This window comes from Lissotriton helveticus, chromosome 1_1 (assembly GCF_964261635.1).
Source record: "Lissotriton helveticus chromosome 1_1, aLisHel1.1, whole genome shotgun sequence".
NCBI lineage: Eukaryota > Metazoa > Chordata > Amphibia > Caudata > Salamandridae > Lissotriton > Lissotriton helveticus.
The window spans coordinates 918,969,219-918,991,320 of record NC_136057.1 but is presented as its reverse complement, the minus strand read 5'-3'; the positions used below and the strand labels follow the sequence as shown (position 1 = coordinate 918,991,320).

Below are 22,102 nucleotides of genomic sequence, written 5' to 3'. Positions count from 1 at the left end.
AGTACCCCAACGCATGGGTCCTTTAAAATCTGCACACACCGTATGCCACAATAACCCTGGATTCACAATCACACCCATTACCAATTGCTCCCCCATTTTCAATCTCTTCTCACCTTATTTACATTCCCTACATCTCACTACCCTTTAAGTCACATCCTTATCCATACCGGGCCACCAGAAATTTTCACGCAGTCTTTTTCTTGTCAAGGTTTGTCCCATATGGCCACTATGTGCGATTTTGAATAATTTAAATCTCAAACCCTTTAGAGGTACATATTCATCCCCTCTTGATTTCAGTTTGCCATCATATACTGACATTTCATCCACTGTTTTTACATATGGTCTCACAGACACTGGTACCAAACTCTTCCGCCTACACCCTTTAGAAATCCTCTCCAACACTTGCTGTATGGATTCAGCATTCGTTGCTTAAGAATCAGAACAAAAGGGAGGGGGACTGAGGGGTTATTTTTAGTATCTGATGGTTGATGGTTCACTCTCTAGTGGGATGCACCGAGAGTTCCTATGTCCAATCTGTGACCAATATCAGCTTATCTGAGAAGGTCTGCACCTGAAAGTTGTGTAATCCAACTTTGCCGATGCTTTTTTTCTGACTAAGACCCAAAGACTTTTGATGGAACTGAAACACACCTGACAGCTCTCAGGGCAACACGGAATGCTACCAGGGTCTGCCCGTCTACAGTTCCTCATTTTGATGAAAACAATTTCTACCATTAAAATTGGACCCAGGGTAGGGAGTATGTGGAGTGTTGTGTCACACTGGGCTTTACATATATTATGTTGATGGAGTCCATGCGCTGTCCATGCAAGCAATTGTTGAAAATAAAAAAGAAAAGCTTAAATGACCTTAGAGGCTGCCCATTACTTACCATTGGGTGGCCACCACGTCACGAAACCAGGAAGACGGTCACCCAGGCCCTCGTCACCAGCCGACTGAACTACGGGAACACCCTCTACGCTGGAACCACAGCCAAACTCCAGAAAAGACTCCAGCGCATACAGAACGCTTCTGCACGACTCATCCTGTACATCCCCCGTCACGGCCACATCTCTGCCCATCTGAGAGACCTGCACTGGCTCCCCGTCAGCAAGAGGATCACGTTCAGACTCCTCACCCACACACACAAGGCTCTCCATGACATGGGCCCCAAATACCTCAACAGCCGCCTCATATTCTACACACCCACCAGCCAGCTCCGATCCGCCAGCCTCGCCCTCGCCACCGTCCCACGAATTCTCAGAGCCACCGCCGGAGGAAGATCCTTCTCCCACCTGGCGGCCAAGACATGGAACTCCCTCCCACCCATCTACGGCTGACGCAGGACCATCTCTCCTTCAGGAAACAACTCAAGACCTGGCTGTTCGAGCAGTAGCGACTCCCCCTCCCCCCAGCGCCTTGAGACCCTAGCGGGTGAGTAGCTCGCTATACAAATTTGTTGATTGATTGATTGATTGACTCTTGTCACCTTGCTTCTTACTGCCAGCCTCTCACCTCCTCATGCATTTTTCTAGGAGCTTCTGTCCCTGCCATGGAGTATAGACTTGGAATAGCTTCCTGTTTGCACCTACTGTTCTTCCACAGGCTGCTCACTGCTTCTCTTACCTTTTTGGGTTGAAGCCTACCAGACTTCACACCTGTCTGGTTTGCGAACAACATCTTGGGGACGTTTGGAAAGCTTCCATGGGAATGCATTCTGCCCATTGTTTGCCACTGTATTTATGGTTTAAAACTCACATTTGCTTGTTTTCTGTTTGCTGGCTCTATTTGTTTTAGGATGTCCAGCTCGAGTTCGTCGCTTCCCTTGTCCAAACCTTATTTATTGTATTCATCCACCAATGCTTGATTTCTGTAAAGAGGCCTTTAAATCTTGTTCTAATCTTGTCACATTTGCTGTGCATTCAAAGACAGAGGTCAAGTGTCAGGCTCTCTCTTCCAGGGACCTTGGTGTTTACTTTGCTTTCTCTGACTTAAGTGAGAGGAATTATGTGACACTCATGCTAGCTTCAGGGGAGTGCTTGAGGAAGGCTGTACAATGTTATTTTTTTCTAGCACACAGCAAAAATTACATATTTTTTTAATGAACTTCGCAAATATTTCAGAATTATAACGGTCCCAATGAAGCAAATGTTTTGGTAATTCTGACGTGTTTTTAAACAAATATTTTAAAATGATCAAAACAAATCAATTCACTAGGTTATGACATTTCCACAAAATATTGTTTGTGTGCTGTATACTTTTATCACTGAAACTGTATGTCTGCAAATATAATGGTGATTTCAATTGAAAATGTGTTGTCTGTAATGGAAGCGTGCTACTGTACTATGCATATTCAATGCTGTGCCACTCCACTCTATTCTTCACCACTCCATGTCACTGCACTCTACTCTGCACCACTCCACTTTACACCACACCACTGCACTGTATGCCACTGCACTCTACTCATCTCTGCACTCCACTCTAAACCACTGCACTCTACGTCACTTCAATCTATGTCTCTCTGTTCTACACCACACCACTCTACTCGGTGCCTTTGCACTTTATGCCACTCTACATTACACCACCTCACTCTTGGCTACTGCACTCTACACCAATCTAGTCTAGGCCACTCCACTCCACTGTGCACAACTCCACTCTACGTCACTCCACTCTACGCCACTCTGCAACACTTTACTCCTTGACACTGCATTCTACGCCAATGCACTCTACTCGGTATCACTCCCCTGCACTCTGTGCCAATCCACTGTATGCCACTCTAATCTACCCTGCACAACTGAAGTCGAGGCCACTGCACTCTGCACCGCTTTATGCCATATGCCACTGCAGTCTACTCTGCACCCCTCAACATCACTCTACTTTCCACCACTCTACTCTACGCCACCTTGCTCTACTCTGAAACAATCTACTCTACACCACTGCACTCTACACCATTCTGCACCACTGCACTCTACGCCACTGCACTCTATGCCAGTCCACTCTACATCACTGCACTCTGTCACTGCGCTCTACTCTGCACCATTGTAGTCTACGTCACTGCTCCCTATGGTACTCCACTGCACTCAACGACACTCTACTCTGTAAAACTGCACTCTCTGCCACTGAAATCTACCCCACTCTACTCTGCAACACTCCACACCACTGCACTCTACGCCACTATACTCTAATCTGCACACTCTATGCCACTGCACTCTACTATGCACCACTCTAATCTACACCACTGCAGTCTATGACTCTTCATTATACGGCGCTGAATTCAATGCCACTGCATTCTGCGCAAATGTACTCTGCAATACTCTAAGCCAATGTGCTCTACACCAGTCCACTCTACTCTACACCCCTCCACTACACTGTTTGCTCTACTCAACTGTACACCACGCTCTGTGACTCCATTCTATGCCACTCCAATACACAACACTCTATGCCACTCCACTCTGACACTCCACGCTACTCTCCTCTGTGTCACTAACTTTTATCCGTGCTGAAAAGCAGTTATACTGGCTAAAACCAATTGGCAAAGCGAATAGCTCTTGTATAGGTGCGACCTTTTGGCTTTGCCAATTCTTTTTTTTTTTTTTTTAACATTGTGCCCTGCACTGGCACAGTACGGTCTCCCCACTTCCCACCCTGCCCCCTCAGCTCCCTTGTGTTGCTTCACCCCCAAAGCCCCACCGCCTGCAGTCTGTTGTTTTGACCAAAACATCGTCCCCCCCACCGGTTGGTTTAGCAACTTTAACAAGAAAAAAGCATCATGACATGGTCAACACTTGCCACTTCATAGGGCTTTTTAGGTCTTGGCTAGAAACGCGTGAAGCGCGTTCTCGCCAGAGAACTATAGTGATCGTTTCAGCCGACAAAACGAGACAAGAGCTGTGCACGCGTGCAGCATTGTGAATGGGAGAGGGAGAGGCAAGAGCTGGCCACGTGTGCATAGGATTTGGTCGCGCGCGTGAGTCAGTCTCCATGTTGGTTTTGGATCGCTCACGGCGCCAGAGTTTCCGCCGCGTGATCGCTCACGGCGCCAGCATCTCCGCCGCGCGCCGATAACTGCTCTCTTCCTGGTCGGCTTCACGGAAGGCAGCATGGCGTGCGGTGCCACTCTGAAGCGGCCCATGGAGTTCGAGGCCCTGCTTAGCCCCCAGTCCCAGTCCCCTAAGCGCAGGAGGTGCGCCCCGCTGCATGGGTCCCCTGGGGGACATTCCCCGCAGCGGTGCGGTCTGATGTCCCACGGCGAGGAAGAGCCTCATGGAACACCACCGCCTCTGCCTTTCGTTGGGGAGCGACGCCTCACCCCAGGTAACTGCAGAGGAGGCTCAGGCCGGGTAGCACAGGGAAAGCGACGACATGGGGGTTATCCGGGGACAGCGATCTGGGTCAATGTTATTGATGGTGGTCTATCAAAGTGGGAGTAGAAAACCAGAATTCAATAGTAATTTATAGAAATTACCATCACCACAGAAGAAGCTCGAAATTAAATGTGTGTCCGTCTTCTAAATGAGCAATGCTGTTTTGTGGGGTGTGAGTGCAGGGCTTCACTGTTGGTTAATATTTTGGTGTGGGTAGGTGCACAGAGAGTTAAGTTTCTGGATGTAAGAATCGGCTGCAGTCGAGCTCGGCACGGGGCTGACGCAGTTATCCACACAGCTCTGATGATGCACCTGGGGCACGGGGCTGACGCAGTTATTCACACAGCTCTGATGATGCACCTCGGGCACGGGGCTGACGCAGTTATTCACACAGCTCTGATGATGCACCTCAGGCACGGGGCTGACGCAGTTATTCACACAGCTCTGATGATGCATCTCAGGCACGGGCTGACGCAGTTATTTACACAGCTCTGATGATGCACCTCGGGCACGGGGCTGACGCAGTTATTCACACAGTTCTGATGATGCACCTCAGGCACGGGGCTGACGCAGTTATTCACACAGCTCTGATGATGCACCTCAGGCACGGGGCTGACGCAGTTATTCACACAGCTCTGATGATGCACCTCAGGCACGGGCTGACGCAGTTATTCACACAGCTCTGATGATGCACCTCGGGCACGGGGCTGACACAGTTATTCACACAGCTCTGATGATGCACCTCAGGCACGGGGCTGATGCAATTATTCACACAGCTCTGATGATGCACCTCAGGCACGGGGCTGACGCAGTTATTTACACAGCTCTGATGATGCACCTCAGGCATAGGGCTGACGCAGTTATTCACACAGCTCTGATGATGCACCTCAGGCAGGGGCTCACAGCTGTTATTATTCACACAGCTCTGATGATGCACCTCAGGCACGGGCTGACGCAGTTATTATTCACACAGCTCTGATGATGCACCTCAGGCACGTGGCTGACGCAGTTATTATTCACACAGCTCTGATGATGCACCTCAGGCACGGGCTGACGCAGTTATTATTCACACAGCTCTGATGATGCACCTCAGGCACGGAGCTGACGCAGTTATTATTCACACAGCTCTGATGATGCACCTCAGGCACGGAGCTGATGCAGTTATTATTCACACAGCTCTGATGATGCACCTCAGGCACGGAGCTGACGCAGTTATTATTCACACAGCTCTGATGATGCACCTCAGGCACGGGCTGGCGCAGTTATTATTCACACAGCTCTGATGATGCACCTCAGGCAGGGGCTCACAGCTGTTATTATTCACACAACTCTGATGATGCACCTCAGGCACGGGGCTGACGCAGTTATTATTCACACAGCTCTGATGATGCACCTCAGGCACGGACTCACAGCTGTTATTATTCATACAGCTCTGATGATGCACCTCAGGCACAGGCTCACAGCTGTTATTATTCACACAGCTCTGTTGCGCTCTCTAATACTCTTTACTAATAACTCTCTCCTACTCACTATCAACTTCTCACTCTACTACTTACTGTGTGTGTGGGTGCTAATGCAATAGGTCTCGCATATGCACGTGATGAAGCTATTGGCAATGTAAATGACAATGCCATTTATTTATGATTTAAAAAAAAAAATGAGCAATGCCAATAGCTCTACCTTTAATGCTGCCGAGACCATTGCATTGTAAATGCTTGTTGTGTTTGTTTTTACTTTAAACATTTCTTTTTTTATTTGCCTTGCTGTGTTTAGATTCTTTTTCAGACAGTGTTCTGCAATCTGTGGTTGGTTATTTTTGAGTAGACGTGAGAGGTGCTGGATGGCTGCTGTTATTTCTGAAAGCAGTATGACAACCCCTATAAATAGACAAATGATATGTATCTGTTCAATATCATATATAATATCATACCGTTGTAAGCAGTTAAAGTATTCCAGTGGGCACTGCTACTGACATATCCAAGAAAGATAGTGGTGGTGCCAGTGTGTAGACCGAGTTTTGCCCGTTCGTTTGAGAGGGGCAATGTTTAAGATGGATGTTCTGCCTACATCATACGAGAACTTTGTCGTAGACAGCATTTCTTATTTTAGGCACTTGCTTCCACTTCAGTCAGTTCTGAGGTAAATGTCAAGGAGAGGTGGGTCAGAAGATGGAGTTTGAAGAGTTCAAGCCATCTGTGATGGTTTATCAAGAATTCAATAGCTGGCATTATTCTGTATCCGCAGAGGCAGAAAGAGGGAATTGACCACCGCTCATTCAAAACTAAGATATCCATCTACTTCTTTGTGCAAAGAGGGAGAAAAAAAATCAAAGAAACATTGTTGTCAGTCTTTTCAGCTTACTCTTGAAAATGGCAGGCAGTTTGTTCATCTGACCCTCGATTGGTGGAGGTGTGACAACGGTAAAACAAAAGCGAAATGTTCACTTGTTACTTGCTGACCGCATCATAGCCCTTTTCTTATTTTTACTTTTACTAGATCTGGCATAGACGAAACCTCTTGGATTTTCCACTGCTTGTTTAAAGCCAAGTTACCCAGATCATCTGAATAGTGCACAGATGCCTCCCTCTGATGGGCAGATGCCGCTGGCACAGAAAGGGCAGACGAGTTCCTCTCGCTCGCGTTGGCATCTGAGCCTTTCTTTGGTCTGGCTTCTCGTTAAATGGCGGCGAGGTTGATGTCAGTCAGCAGACTGCCAAGTTTATTTTCCCCAACATGGTGCTCGCGTCATTAGCCTACATGTTTGTTGCAGTCAGAAAGCAAACGTGTGGGTTTCCTCACAGGAAGCTGTCACATTTCCCAATTCTTCCCTTTTGTTTTCCATTTAATAATAATCATCGCCCCCTTGGCGGCAGGATTTCCGTTTTTTTATTTTATTTTTTTATCTGCGTTTATGCCAAATGATATCGTGTTCTGGCTGCAGGATGTGGACAGATGTTCATAAGGGACCGCGTCGTAGGTCCGCCAGTCGTTTCACTTCACTCCCAAGGCACTTGCTCTCATTAATTCATGTTTATGAAATGTACCGAGATAGGCAAAGAGTGACAGCCCCAACCAGCTGCGTCAAAAAGAAAAAAATGGAAAGCAGCTGGCATGTCGAGTGTACCTTTCTGAGAACACAGCGAGGAATAATCATATTAAACAACCTCACTTATACGCCTGCCACTCTCCCAGTACTCTAAAAAGCAGATTATGAATTCTTCAGTACGTCAGAGACGCGGCGCAGGTTATAGTGGAGGGCAAGCCATGGCTGGACTAATGCCTTGGCAGGTCGCCTCAAGTGTTAAAAGGTGGATCTTCTAGTCTATTTGTCTTCGCCAGCTAAGCAATACTGAACCACATCTTAACCGCAAATTTACTTAAATTATCCGTAGTAATGCTTCATGCTAAATCTGCAGCACCATACACTGACTGCCGTTTTCTATTCCTGCGACCGCATAAATCTATTTTCTTTAAGAGAAAAACAATGAAATAACAATGAAATAAGGTGTATTTCTTAATAATGTGTGTTTCAATTTCACTACATATGCTGCATGCGTTGTGACCACGTAATGTGTGGTAGTAAATAGCACATCGTTTTTTATGTGCAAATCAGTGCTCAATGTATTTGTTTATGGCGTCCCCTGTAGCTGTCTAAGTCCAAATGACGCGGTGATAAAGAAACCAAGGACATTCACTACTGTTTGCACGTTTCCTATATGCCCCAGTTATTACTCATGAGGAAAATAATGCAGAATAATGTGCGAAACGTTTTATGTGACTGATTTTGTGCACCATATTTAACTCTACCACATGCTTTTGATGAGGAATTCCCTCTAAGTTATACCTGGAGGAAATTGCATATGCAATAATGTGCAGTGAGTGATCTTAGCACCAATGCTGTAAAGGAAGCAAAATAATTTAAGGTGGATTTGTAGAGCACTTCTTCTCACCCGTGAGCGTATCCAGGCCCTGAGTGGGTGAGTGGTGAGAATGGGTCTAAATACAGGCAGTCACCCTAGTCCAGCAAGAAAACTAATTAAATAACCAGGTCTTCAGCTTCTTGTGGAATTCAAGTGAGGAGGAGGCCCAGATGTGTTTTGGGAGATCGTTCCATGATTTGGCAGATTGGTAGGAGAAAGATTGACCTCCAGTTCTGCTTCTGTGGCTGCGGAGTGTGTGTGCGAGTGACAGTGATGCAGAGCAAATTTGTCTGGTGGGTTGGTGGAAGTGAATCCAGTGATTGAGGTATGTTGGTCCATGTTGTGTAGTTAATAGAATATGTGTGTGAGATTTTTGAACTGGCAGCCCATCTGGATGGGGAGCCAGTGGAGCTCTCTGAGGAGTGGTGTGGTGGTGCAGGTCGAGGATGAGTCTGACGGCTGCGTTTTGGATGGTTTGAAGCCTGTGAAGGAGATTGATTGGGAGCCCATAGTCCACTCTGTTTGTGACTAGAACCTTTATGATGATACGTCTGGTGTCCAGTGGGAGCCACTTGAAGATTTTAAGTAACATGTGGAGGATGTGGATGCATGAGAAGGTGACGGCATTGACCCGAATCTTCATGGTGAGGTTGGTGTCCAGGATGACTCTTAGGTTCCTCATGTGGTAAGTTGGGGTCGGTGTGGGTCCAAGATCAGCAGTTCACCAGGTGGAGTCCCAAGATTTTTTATTCCCAAAGATCAGCACTTCAATTTTGTTGGTGTTGAGCTTGAGGCAGTTTTGTTTCATCCAATTGGCCACGCCGGTCAAGCATTGTTTGAAATTTGTCTTGGTGGTGACAGTGTCGTCTGAGAAGGAAAAAATAAGCTGAATGTTGGGCATATGAGATAATGTTGATTCCGTGGGATCTGATGATGTTTGCCAGAGGAGTCATATACATGTTGAAAAGTTGTGTGGGCGAGGGATGATCCCTGTGGGACTCTGTATATGCGGTTCTTAGGTTCTGATGTGACCGGCAAGAGCCTGACTTGTGTTCTTCTGGAGAGGAAGGAAGCTATCCATTTGAGTAACGGTTCTTGTAATACTGCTGTGTGTAGTCTGGTGATGAATGTGTGTAGGGAGACGGTGTCAAAAGCGGCCGAGAGATCGAGGAGGAGGAAGAGGGTGGCGGTCTGTCCACAGTCGAGGATAGTGCGAATGTCCGCTGTGGAAGCAAAGAGAGCTGTTTCAGTCCTGTGGTGGTTTCGGAATCCTGATTGCAGGTTAACCTGGAGTTTGTGGCATTCTAGGTGGTCAGGGAGTTGTGTGTTGATGGTCTTCTCAATGATTTTGGCTGGGTAGGGGAGCAGCAAGATGGGTTGGTAGTTGCTGAGTACTTCGGGGATGACTGAGGGTTCTTTGAGGAGGGCAGTGATTTCGGTGTATTACCAGCTGTTTGGGAATGTGGCTGTCTTGAGGGAGATGTTGATGATGAAAGTAAGTGTAGTGCTGATCGTGGCTCTTCCCACGTTGTAGCTATGGTGGGGGCAGGGGTCTATGGGAGCACCTAAGTGGACTGTCTTCACTATTGCTGTTGTGTCCTTGATTCCTTGATGGATGGAGGAGAGAAGTAAAGAAACAAGCATGTTACGTTATGTTACAGTGATTTATACCGCACATGGTTGCCCAGACAAGGGCTTCCCAGCACAGGATAGATACGTTTCTTAACTGAGTAAGCAGTTTGTTCCATAGCGTGGGTGTCAAGACACAAAAAGACCTACCACACTGTCTAGTCGGCTTAAAGTGTTGAATCGGTGCCAAATTGAGGTTTGCTAATCTTAACACCCTGGTAGAGAGAGAATGCTGAAACAAAGGGAACAAGCTGGTACACTGGCCTTAATAAACATTTGATGAGCCAAACATAGCCCCTTAAATGAGATCCACTTCTCCACAGGGAGCTATTGTGAACAAGTTCTTGACACCTGGCATAGCAGCCTTGCCGCCGCATTCTGGATTATTTGCAGTCTCTTTTTAACATAAATAGTCATGCCCAGTTACAGACTGGTAAAATAATCTAGGCCCGTATGATCATCTTCTGCACTGATGGACAAAAAAAGCCTAAGAGTTTTTTCAAGCTCCTTAATAGGTCAAACCAGCATGATGTCAGTACTTAAATTTGTGGCTCAAACGATAGAAAACAAACATTGGCAAAGCCAGTGGGTCTCACCTATTTGAGAGCTATTGGCTTTGTCAATATGTTTTAATCATGTTGTAAAGTAATGCAGCTGCTGTGCAGCATGGCTAAAAATTAGAGGTGAAAAAGTGCTATGACCAGGCCTTTTTTATGGAAGGGGAAGGGGTAAGCAACAATAGGGGGATGGGTTTGGGGTGACAGGTAACGCGACAAAGGGGGAGGGATGTGAGGGGTAGCAGTACAGGGTAAGCAATGACGAGGAGGGGTGTGGTAGCAACAACAGGGAGGGGTGAGTATATGTGGCAAGCAACCACAGGGAGGTGGTGGGACCAATGGGATAGTGAAGAAAGGGGAGGGCAGGGAATGGGTCAATCAATAATGCAGAAGAGGGACAAGGCAAGTAACAATGATATGGCAATGCAGAAGAGGGGGGGAATTGAGCAGACAACGATGGGAGTGAGGAATGGGCCAAATACCTATGCAGGAGGGTGAGGGAAACAGAGCAAGCAAAGACAATGGGAAAAAATGTGGGGGGGACGGGGCAAGCAACGACATGTGACGGGGACAGGGAAGATGGTCTGCAAACACCTGCTCTCTTCATGAGCGCTGCAGGTAGAAGAAAAAAGTAGCCCGGGTTAGAAAGTGTAAGCAGCGGAAGGACACTCAGATTGAAATGAATCAGTACTTGGGCCATGCTCCATGGGAGGGGAAGACGCACAAACAGTAAGTGAAGCTTGCATGCACTGACCAAACAGGAGCAAGCAAGAGTGATGATGAAGCCAACCAGTGGTCAGCAACAGTCGAACTTTAAGCCTCCTTTAAGCTAACAAAATGCCTCGCAAGTGGCAGAGCAGGTACTGTCTCAGACGAGACTTAACAAGCCACATAAACCTTTTGTGCCAATTCCTGATCGAGAGTTTTTTTATATAAGTAATGCTGTTAAAGTGAATTATTTCGAATTTGTTATATTGCCCATGTTTGAAGTTCCCGCATGCAGTACCTCAATAGATTCCATTGTTGAAACAAATGGTTTTCATCTCTGCATTATGTGTATGAAAAGTGAATCAGCAGGTACAGGTTGCAAAGAAGATAGGTTTAATGTTCGGTCCACTAAAGTAAGTGTAGAAGTACGTTTGGAGATTCACACCTCTGCTTGAATAAACGTTTGAACTTGTTTCCAATTCACAAGCCTTTCTAAGAGTATGCATGGAAAAGTGTGCCAGTTGCAGGTGGGAAAGTCATGTGACTTTTTTAGTGGTAGGCTTTTCCCCAATATATAATTGTATACTCAGTACAATTCTATGTGGGAAAGGGGAGCTCCACTGTGCACACTTTCTTGTTTTGCCCTCCACAAAGAAAACATTTTTTCCAGTGGAAAAAATCACTTCACTCACACCCAGCAAAGTTTGGTGGTGTTCTATTCCTTTCTACCCTTGAAGGGAATTTATCCCAGTCTGTTTCAAATACAAATCTCTGACCTTTTTTAGGGTGATGCAGGGGCATAACAAACAGCCCTTCTTTTCATTTGTTCAATAGGAGTCGGCTTTCCAAGGCCCCTGTCCTATTAGACATCCACCTGGCATTGATACATTTTCTAGAATCACAGATTTTGCTTTATTAGAACCTGTGCACTAAAAACGTAGTCATCGTGCTAACACAAGTGAGAAAACTGGTTTGACTGCAACCACCCCACAATCCACTGACCAATACTTGAGTGAAATCTGCTTCTGGTAATAATAAATCCAATCAGACATTACAGATATAATTAGCGGAACCACAAAACCTCTTTAATTAGTTAGTGCATAACATACTGAAGATCGCAAACAATGTTTTCATCTTTTTAAAGATGTATTTTAGACAATATCCTAAACTAGTGCACACAATATGAATTGTAGCCAGAATAAAGACACAATTGAAATTGCAGCAAAGTTTACTGAAAGCGTACGTAAAAGAAAGAACTCCAACATGATTGCAGGCATGTTTATTGCAATTCTACCCTCATTCTGATATTTCTAAGCACTAAGCCAATTCTAGCACAGCAGAAAAGAAAACCTGTTTTGAGTTTCAGATTGTTCACACCTGCATTCCTCTTTGAACAAAAGGACTTATGTTCGTTTTAATAGCAAGGCTTGATATCCTGAAGGTCGGCTGCACTGATAACTTGAGCTAGCAAAGCCCAAGTGTCTCCCTTCCCGGGAGCCTTCAGTTAGATTCAGTAATATGATTCTGCAAAACATGTACCCAGTTGATGTGAAGATTCCTTTCGAGATTCTCACTGATGTGAAGATTCTCACTCTTTGTGCTCCGCTTTTACAACATTATTTTATTGATGTTGAAACCCGTAGAATAAGCAATTAGCGAATTACCTGATGCCCTTTTCACTTATTTTCATTCTGCAAGACAGAATTCTTTTGAATGACATTAAACAAGACACGTAGTTATCAACCTTCTAGAAATTCTTCAGAAATTAATAATGAAATGATGTAAAATAGAAAAGTCCCTGTTTAGATCAAATACTGCAAATATGGTAAAGCAAACTTGATTATCACATTTCAAAACAGAATAGTATAAATTGAATGTGCCTTACATCAATTGCACGCACTCCCGTTTGATTGATTAACACATGTAACTCAAGAAGGGAAATACGCTGAAGGAAAAAGATGTAATATTCATAACTGCCTCTTCTCACTGCACTTGCTGCACTTATTTTTAAAATGTCTTCTGTCGCCCTCTCTCATGCTGTTTTTAAGAAGGCCTAACTTGGTGGGGAGAGGCACATCCACGTACTACACAGATGGGCCACCTCAGATTTCATTACACAATTGAGAGAGGAACTTATGCATGTCCAAAAATGTACTTCTATGGATAAAAGTACCTTTGGAAATCGACCAATTCATACTATAAATTCAAGCTTCCACAACACCCATCAGCTCCTCACAGAGGTGGGCCAGATGCTTTCTAAAGTACGCTAGTCTCTCTTTGGTTGATTGGATGAGTTCTAGTTTTAACCCTTCAAGAATTGTTGAAGGTTTGGTAATTGACAAGCAGGATGAAAATCTAAAATTAATTTCCTGAATAGGTAAAGGGAATTTCAAATATGATGTGCGTAAGTGTAAACTAATTACCACTTACATATCATGACACAGATGTATGAGTATGGTTCTGCTGTCAGCATAAATAAGCTGACAGCAGAACCAGAGTCTAAAATGGTGCTTTAAACTTTTCTAGTGGTAAAGAAACCTTTCAAGAAAAATGTCATTTTTATTATTTTTATGGACTAGAATCCAAGACAATGCATATGTGTTGGATGTTGACCAATGGAAAAAACACTCCAGCACTTAGAAGCTTTTTCTGGTGCATAATTTGTTGAAGTATAAGCAGGTAATGGTTGGTGACCAGTGAAGTTTCCGTTAGATTGGCTTGGTAGGTACTCAGGGGGGAAAACTTATGCTGAAAAAAAATTTTCTTGGTGGGATTTGGCTGTCCTAGATACTTTTGCACAATGTGCCGTCTGAGATCACCACAGTGGCCTCTTTCAATCAAATTACGTCATGTTTTTGGAGCAAAAATCTTTCAAATGAACCAGGTTACAAATTGAACCCAATGAAACCAAATATGATTGCATTTTCAAGTTAGATGGTCCCTGATTTGGTGAAATCTCACCAGGTGAGACTGATATGATGAGCAGATTGTCAAAACTAAAATCTGTTGTAGGCGTTATTGGACTCCATCAAGAATTAAGAAATTGGAGTTGTTTGAGATGTTGTGATTTTGGTTGGGAAGTTGGTGAGTTAAAAAAATATGCACACACAGAAAGATGATGGACGGAGCTCTTTGAAACTCACCCCCAGTCCCTATTAGATGTGGGTTAAATCCATCATCATTCGTTTGCTCACTTCGCCACCCCAGTTCAGACCCAGCCAAGTGCAAATCAGTCTTGACCCTGTTCCTCATGGGAACAGTCCTGCTGGGCTGCAAAGCCAGGTCTTCATTGGACCAAAAACAAGCATCCTGGGAATGGTTTTGGGTTAACACCCCATATCAGCCAGGCTAGCTTGAATTCAATGGCAAAGTGAGCAAAGGACCCACATCTGGGCATACCCTGCCGACTTAGAGCGAACAAAGCAAACACAAGGAGATGATGGACGCAGCACTGAAACTTTTCACAAATATGCAACATCAATGTTCCCAGATCTGATAAAGCTTAGTAAAAGTGCGTCCAATAAACCACATTTGATCCTGGGTAATGCCATTAAAGTGGATCCAAAATTGGTAATTTTTAATTTTATTGCCAACATAGGTATGCAAAATTCTCGAACTAAACAATAGATCCAAATGTAGTTGTGGTAGGAAAGACATTACTTAGAAGAAAAAAGCAGGGTAATGGAAATGTTAACATAAACAAGTGAATAAATTAACGCTCTAAAATAGCAACAACGGATAGAGCAGCGTTCATAGAAAGAAACATAATACATCTTATTGAGACAGCATCAGAGAAATTCCACGGCCTTCTCAACTAAACTAGTTATGAATGATTGCACGTACAGCAACCAAGACTACTGTATATAAATAGATTAGTTAAGTTATATCTATTTAAAATAATCTGTTAGAAGAAGTTGTGTTGGTTGCTAAATTCCAATGTATATTACTTGACAATAAATCAAGATCCGTAAAGTGCTGCTTATCACCCGCGGGGTATCCCGGCACTGGGGGGGCCACTGCTGGTCACTGTTAGTCGAAAAGCCGGGTCTTTAGTCTGTGTCTGAATTCCTTTGGGTGAGGTCCAGATGGGGAGGCTGTTCCAGGTTTTTGCAGCCAGGTAGGAGAAAGAACGGCTGCCGCTTCTGGTTCAGTAGAAGCGCGGGGTGTGGGCGTGGGAGGCAGAGCGCAGGTGTCTGATGGGTGTGTGGAAGTTCAGTCTGTGGTTTATGTAGGCTGGTCCTTGATTGTGCAAGGCTTTGTAGATATGGATCAGCATTTTGAACGGGGAGCAAGGAGTTGTTTGAGGTGGGGGTGATGTGGGCCGCCTAGTTGCGTCGCAAATTTGCCTGGCTGGTCTGCAGTTTGTTTAGTAACTGTCTGTTGACTCCCATGTAGAGAGAGTTGCCGTAGTCCAGGCGTCTGCTGATGAGGGCCTGGGTGACGGTGCATCGGGGTGACGGTGCATCTGGTGCTAATGGAGATCCAATTGAACATTTTCCAGAGCAAACATGCTGAGGAGACTGCGGTGATTTGTTTTTTCATTGTGAACCTGCGATGAAGTATGATGCAGAGGTTCCTGGCGTGTTATGCAGGTGTGCGGATGGGGGCCAGGTCAGCTGGCCACCAGGTGTCGTTCCAGGGGTTGGTGTTTCTCAGGAAAATGAGTATCTCCGTTTTGTCAGTGTTGAGCTTGAGGCACTTGTTCTGCATCCAGCTTGCGACCCTGGTTATACGTCTGTGGAAATTATTTTTGGTGTGAGTGGAGTCGGCGGATAGGAAGAGTATGAGCTGAATGTCGTCAGTGTATGAAATGATGTTCATGCCGTGGACTCTGACTAGGGTGGCCAGGGGGACAATGTATGCGTTGAACAAGCGGGGCTCAGTGAGGATCCCTGAGGGACGCCGCAGATGATGATCTTTGGACCCAAGGTGTAGGGTGGGAGGCGGAAGCTCTGAGTTCTTCTGGTAAGGAAAAATGTAATCCAGCTTAGGGCGTCCCCTTGTGATTTCATCTGGTGGAGTATTTTTAGCAGGGTGTGGTGGGACTCCCTACAGAACATTGCAGAGGTCGATGAAGATCAGGGCTGCAGTGTCCCCCTGGTCTAGGAGGCTCTGATGTCATCAGTGGCCGCTATTAGGGTGGTCTCTGTGCTCTGGTTTGCGTGTAACCCTGATTAGGAGGGTCCTGGAGGTTGTTGGTGTCGAGGTGGATGATGAGTTAGCGATTGGTAGCTTTTTCCAGAAAATTTGCTGGGAAGGGCAGGTGTGAGGTTGGTCGATAGTTTTTAAGTTCCTCTGGGTCTGCAAAGGGTTTTTTGAGGCGGGATTTGATTTCTGTGCGTTTCATTTTCATTAGGAAGGATGCCGTGTTGTTGAGGATTGAGGTGAGCTCTTTGCTGATGGCGTTGTTTCCCAGGTTCAACATGTGGTGGAGACAGGGGTCTCTGGGGGCTCCTGAGTTGATGGATCTCATGATGGTGGCGGTGGTTTGTGTGGGGAGAGGGTCCCACGCTGTGATTCTTGGTGTTGAGGTGGAGTTGGTGAGGTTTGGTAGTTTGTGTGTGCTGGAGATAGGTGGTTGGGGATCAAAGTGTTTGTAGATGGATAATATTTTTCTGAAGAAGTAGTCTGCAAAGGTGTTGCAGAGCGACTGGGAGGGGTGGGTGGTATTTTCAAAAGCCTGAGGGTTGGAGGACTCTATGACGATGCCGAAGAGTTCTTTGCTGTAGTTGGAGCTGGCTTCGAGGCGGGCTGTCAAGGAGTCCTTTCTCGCTTTTTGACAAAGTATTATTTTGTTTTAATCGTAATTTTGTACCAAGGTGCTCAACTTAATAATTCATAATAATAAAAATCTGCAACATTACATGCTATTAACATGTTTTGTTGAACCGACTCATCTTAAAGAGTTGCTGAGGCCCCGGGATAGACATATTTTGGAGCTCCTGTATGGAACAACTTTTCCAATTGTATTACCCATTTCCTACTATCTCAAGTTTGCATGATGACAATCAATACTAAATTATACATTAAACTCTAACAGGGTCACTCAAAACCAGTTGAAATATGTCGTACCTGTGAATCCAATAATCCTAAAGATGGCACTGGGTAGAGAGGCAGAGGTAGAAGTAAGCAAAACGGACAGACGTTCAGATAGAGAAATAAAATAGATAGAGGTCAAAGTTCACTTTCTCAGTGGGCCTCTTGGACAGTGGGGCCCCAGGATATTGCCAACTCTATCCATTTCTTAAAACGTCTCGGGTGTTGGGTATTTTGTTAATTAATATGCTGCATACTCTTTTTCTAACTGTGCCCAGCATTAAAGCAAACTACATGGATGTTTGGCGAGCATTGGTATGAATCAATCGTTCTAGAAATAATGAAACAATGCCTCATCTGATATTTTAATATGTGCCAGTCACTCTCTGTAAAATATTTGTCATGCTCAACTAATGACAGTTTTTGGAGCAAACCTCTTTACTGTTTGCTATACTTGAACTATACTTGGATTTTAAGCACATAATAGTAACATACTCTTTAGATAGGGTTAGCAGTTCTATCTTGACACATAATTATTATATTTTAATGGAGAAGTTTGTGTTGCACCCAGTGTGAATTCTATGAGTGTTTCTGTATGTTCCATTTACACCTCCCCCTTTCTTGTTTGTCCCTTCTGAACTCTGCTCAGTCATAGAAAATTCCCAAAGTTAAATTACTTCATCTCCTGTTCGCTACTGTTAGAATTCTTTGGCAGTGACTTGCTGGAGTTAGTGCATCAACGTTAGTGTGGTATAGCACTTTTTCCTGCATAAATAGCATTTTGACTTCTGCATAAACATGTAAACCTTAGCAACGTTTCTAACATATGCCAGATTGAAACAAGTAGGCTGTTTTGTGGCATTTGCTCCTTTGTCGTTTTGAATCTCAGTTACATTGTTGGTCATTGGATGCTACATAAACTATTCTAACTTGCACATGCCAATCTGGAGATGTCACTGCTGTAAGGCGTTTTCCCCCTAACTTTACACTTGAGTTTTTATCTTTACATATTTCCTGATCTTCATCCAGAGTTGTCTGCACTGGCATCCATGCACACCGGATGTTGATAGTAAATGTTCATTACATGTTGTAAGCTATAACTAAGCAGGATTGCATTTGTGTAGTTTGTGCAGAGTTATGTTCCACCGGGTCTAGTGGCACAGTGGACTAATGCATCCACTGTAGGGGCCTGTGTTCGACCTCATGGTCACAGGTTCTAATCCACTCAGCTTTTCATCAATTTGAGGTCGATAAAATGAGTACCATTGAGTTGGGTAACCATATACATCTGTTATTCAGTGCCTTGAGACCTTTGGGTGATACGTGCGCTTTACAAATACACATGCTATGTTATGTTATAACTCTACACAAGCATTGATCCTATTCTTCCTTGGCCTATGACATGTAAGCTGCCTCATCTCTCCTCCCCATGTAAGTAAGGAAAGCGCCTTAATTTGTACCATCGAAGGAGACCCAAATCTATGATACAATTAAGCGTCCAAAGGGAAGCAAAACAGAGGTATCCGCGCTTTTTACCATTAATTCCGATTGTTGTGCTATTCAGTAACTTTCCATGTTAGTAGAAGTAACACCGCTCAGCAGGGGTATTTGTAGGTATTGTGTTGGGATAGTGGTGTCAGTATGGAAGGAGGCTTCAGCGATAGTACAAACTCTCATGACCTGCTTGATGCAATGCTCCATCGTCTGCTCACAATGTCAATTTTCGGGATAAGACCTATTGTGAGCTTACAGGGGTAAATGTAAATGTACATGTATTTATATAGCGCAAATCACCGACCCGGTATCTAAGCGCTTGCTTAGGGAACCCGTCCTGGTATTCCCCTGTGAGATACCCCGGCAGGGTATCCACAAGGTGAAAGCCAGGCATCCCGCCGCGAGGGGCCGTAGTGGAGATTAAGCAAGCTATTGCCCAGAGTCGCAGAGTGTGACCCCGTGAGTCGAGTAGGCACCGGAGCGAGAATTGTCGAGTCCGTGGAATTTTTGAGCCCGTGTGCAGCTTACTATTGGCTGGCTTTGATGTCACTCTCGTTTGCTTACTGCTTATTCAGTGGATTTCCCTTCTCCAGCTTGCCCATCTTGCATGTGTCTCTCCGCTGGAGCATGTTTATCATTTCTCTGATTAGCTGGCTTCTCTCTTTCCACTGCGCACTTTTATGGAACTATTGTTTTCCTTTTCCTTTAAAAGAGCTCTTGTGCTTTAAAGCTCTCTCACTCTTTTGTGCTGCTTTCTCACTCAAGTATTTGCCCCCTGAAACTTAAAAAAAAATAAAAAAAATTTGCCCCCTGACTTCTTCGCTGTGTTGCTTCCCACCACTCCCACTTTGTCTGTAAGTGCACAGCAACAGAGATATATTTGCTAGGGTATGACTAAAGAGCAGACTTTTTAAGGGTTGTTTTTGTTTTATCCCCTGTATTCCAGATATTGCATAAAAAAGCACAACAGCTTTTTTTGTGCTGGGGGAAGGGGTATATGCCACACTCTCTCAGCTGGCATTTGAAGAAGACTTTAGCATGACACTTTTCGTGGACTCCCATAAACCCTTTTCCTGGGCTTCTACAGATGGTCAAATAGCTAAATTCCTTATAAATTAAATTAGGCCTTGTCAAGTTTTTCTGTGTACATTCTGACACTTCATTATTCTTTTTAAATTCTGTTCAGAGGTTCCTCAGTGAAACGTAAACCATGACATTTATAAATATTGAAAATAATGGTTTCAATGTAGTTTTGTGATATCCTATATCTTTGCTTTTGCTCCAGTATTTTGATGTTTTTCTTTTACTTTTTATACGACAGTACTTTGCAAACAAACGTTGACCAAACCAACAGCTCAGCGATCTTCCCTTGCCTGCTGAAAGCTCACCTCTTGGTAGCCATCTCATATTTTTTTTTATTGAATAGAGTTTTTTAATGGTAACAACGGTGTAAATGTAACAAATGTTGTAGCTCTTGAAGTGAGGGTACTGCCACATACTTGTATTGCTCCCACCAAAACGTTGTGATACTGACCCTGCTTTTTAATGTGTTTCGTGTTCAATGATATGATTGTTAACATTGTCAAAAAAAGAAGTAAAATGTTTAAAAAGAAATTGCCAGCTTTACAAACACTTGTGCTTTTCTTCCTCAGCTGTGCAAGGCTCAGGTGTCATTTTTAAAACCGTGGAAGTCACGTTACATAAAGAAGGAAACACTTTTGGATTCGTAATACGAGGTACGTTTTGACTAACAAGTAAGGAGACATTTACGCAGTTTATGTATTAGATCTTCCATTGCAAATATTCCTACTGCTTATTACTATCAAATCATGCTGTGGGGTCTTGTTAGAAAATTGTACCCTGCTTAATGTTTGCTCTTTGTAATGTGTAAGCTTACGTCATGTGATTGGGTTTGGCAGCCCATTCTTAGCTCCCATTTTATTGGGTCGAACTGAAAGAACCTGTATCAGTTGTCTTACATTGGTACGTTGACTTGCTGTGTGTCAACATGGGAGTGTTTTATCCAACGGTCTTAGACTCCCTTCATACATGTTTTTTTATCAAATTATTCTGCTTTTCTACTGACTTCTTGGTGCGTGCTTTGTACATGGTGCCCGCCTTTTGTTTTGATTGTCATTTGGAAAGGCTATGGTGCTACAGAAATAATACAATTACATGAACATATAATTCACTTCCATATTGTTTGCCGTTAGGCAACATGTATTGATACAAGGTTATGCTATCCCTAGGTATTGCTTTACATTCTGGTAAATCGTACCTAAGTTCAAGGGTCTTCTCTCGCATTTAGAATTCCTAGGCACTCCTATACCCCACTCGTGCATTTTTTTAAGCCAGGAAGTGTTGGCAGCCATTTTGGCACTTGGACTCAGCCAAGTCCCAAACTTTTTGTTTTTAAATAAAGAAAAGGGGGCAGGGTAGGAATACCCTAACCCCCTAGCCCTGGTGTTGGGTCCCCCAGCGACCCCTCATTGGCCTAAAAGCATTTTTGTTTTCCTTTGCTACATAATCACGAATATTCGCAAATATGTGCAAAATATTTTTTAAAAACAAACACAATCTTCCTGCTTCTTTTTATTTAAGCCCCAGGGTCGGCCAGGTCCCGGGGGCATGCTTTAAAATAGGATGGAGGCACAGCACTTAAGGGCCTCCACCTCCCCGGGGCTTTATTACCATATTGGCGGGGGCACACAGCCCACCTCCTGGAGCCATTAATAGCCCTGAGGACCACCAATACCCAGGGCCAGCTCTCTATGTCCTGGGGTACCCACCCCCGGGACATAGTTGTTTGCTGTCACTTGGCAGGTGCAATGACAGTTCCCGCCAAGTGTCAGCAAACAGTAAGTCCACTCTTATTTGACGAGAGCAGGAAAAATGTTCCCACCAGCTACCCACACAACCACTCACATACAACTCACACAGCCACACATTCACCCTTAAAGCTACTCACACGCCCACTTATTCAGCCACTCATACAGCCTGTTGCTCACCGATCCAGCCTCTCAACGTAGCCAGTCACTCACCCATACAACTACTAACATACCCACTCACACACCCACACAGTCACTTACACACCCACTCAATCACCCATACAGCCACTCACATAGGCACATGCTCACCCATACAGCCATTCACACACCCACTCTCACCCCCTTAAAACCACTCACAAACCCATTTGCTCACCCACACAACCACTTACATACCCATTCACACATTAATACACCCACTCACACATCCGCCCATACAACCACTTTCATAGACACTGACTGTGCAATGCATCCACTGACACACCCACTCACCTATCCATACACCCACTCAAACAGCTACTCACTCGCCCATATACCCACTTCAAGACCTGGCTGTTCGAGCAGTAGCATA

At 44.6% G+C, this 22,102-nt stretch overlaps 1 protein-coding gene across 8 annotated transcripts in view; it reads left to right on the top strand.

Moving 5' to 3' along the window:
• Positions 1-22,102, top strand: part of GRIP1 (glutamate receptor interacting protein 1) — an 819,646-nt gene that overhangs the window by 540,464 nt on the left and 257,080 nt on the right. For all 8 annotated transcript variants that reach the window (XM_078676427.1, XM_078676419.1, XM_078676408.1 and 5 more), the window contains exon 5: positions 20,359-20,442. In XM_078676427.1, coding sequence (XP_078532553.1) covers positions 20,359-20,442 — 84 coding nt within the window. The remainder of the gene's footprint in view (positions 1-20,358; positions 20,443-22,102) is intronic.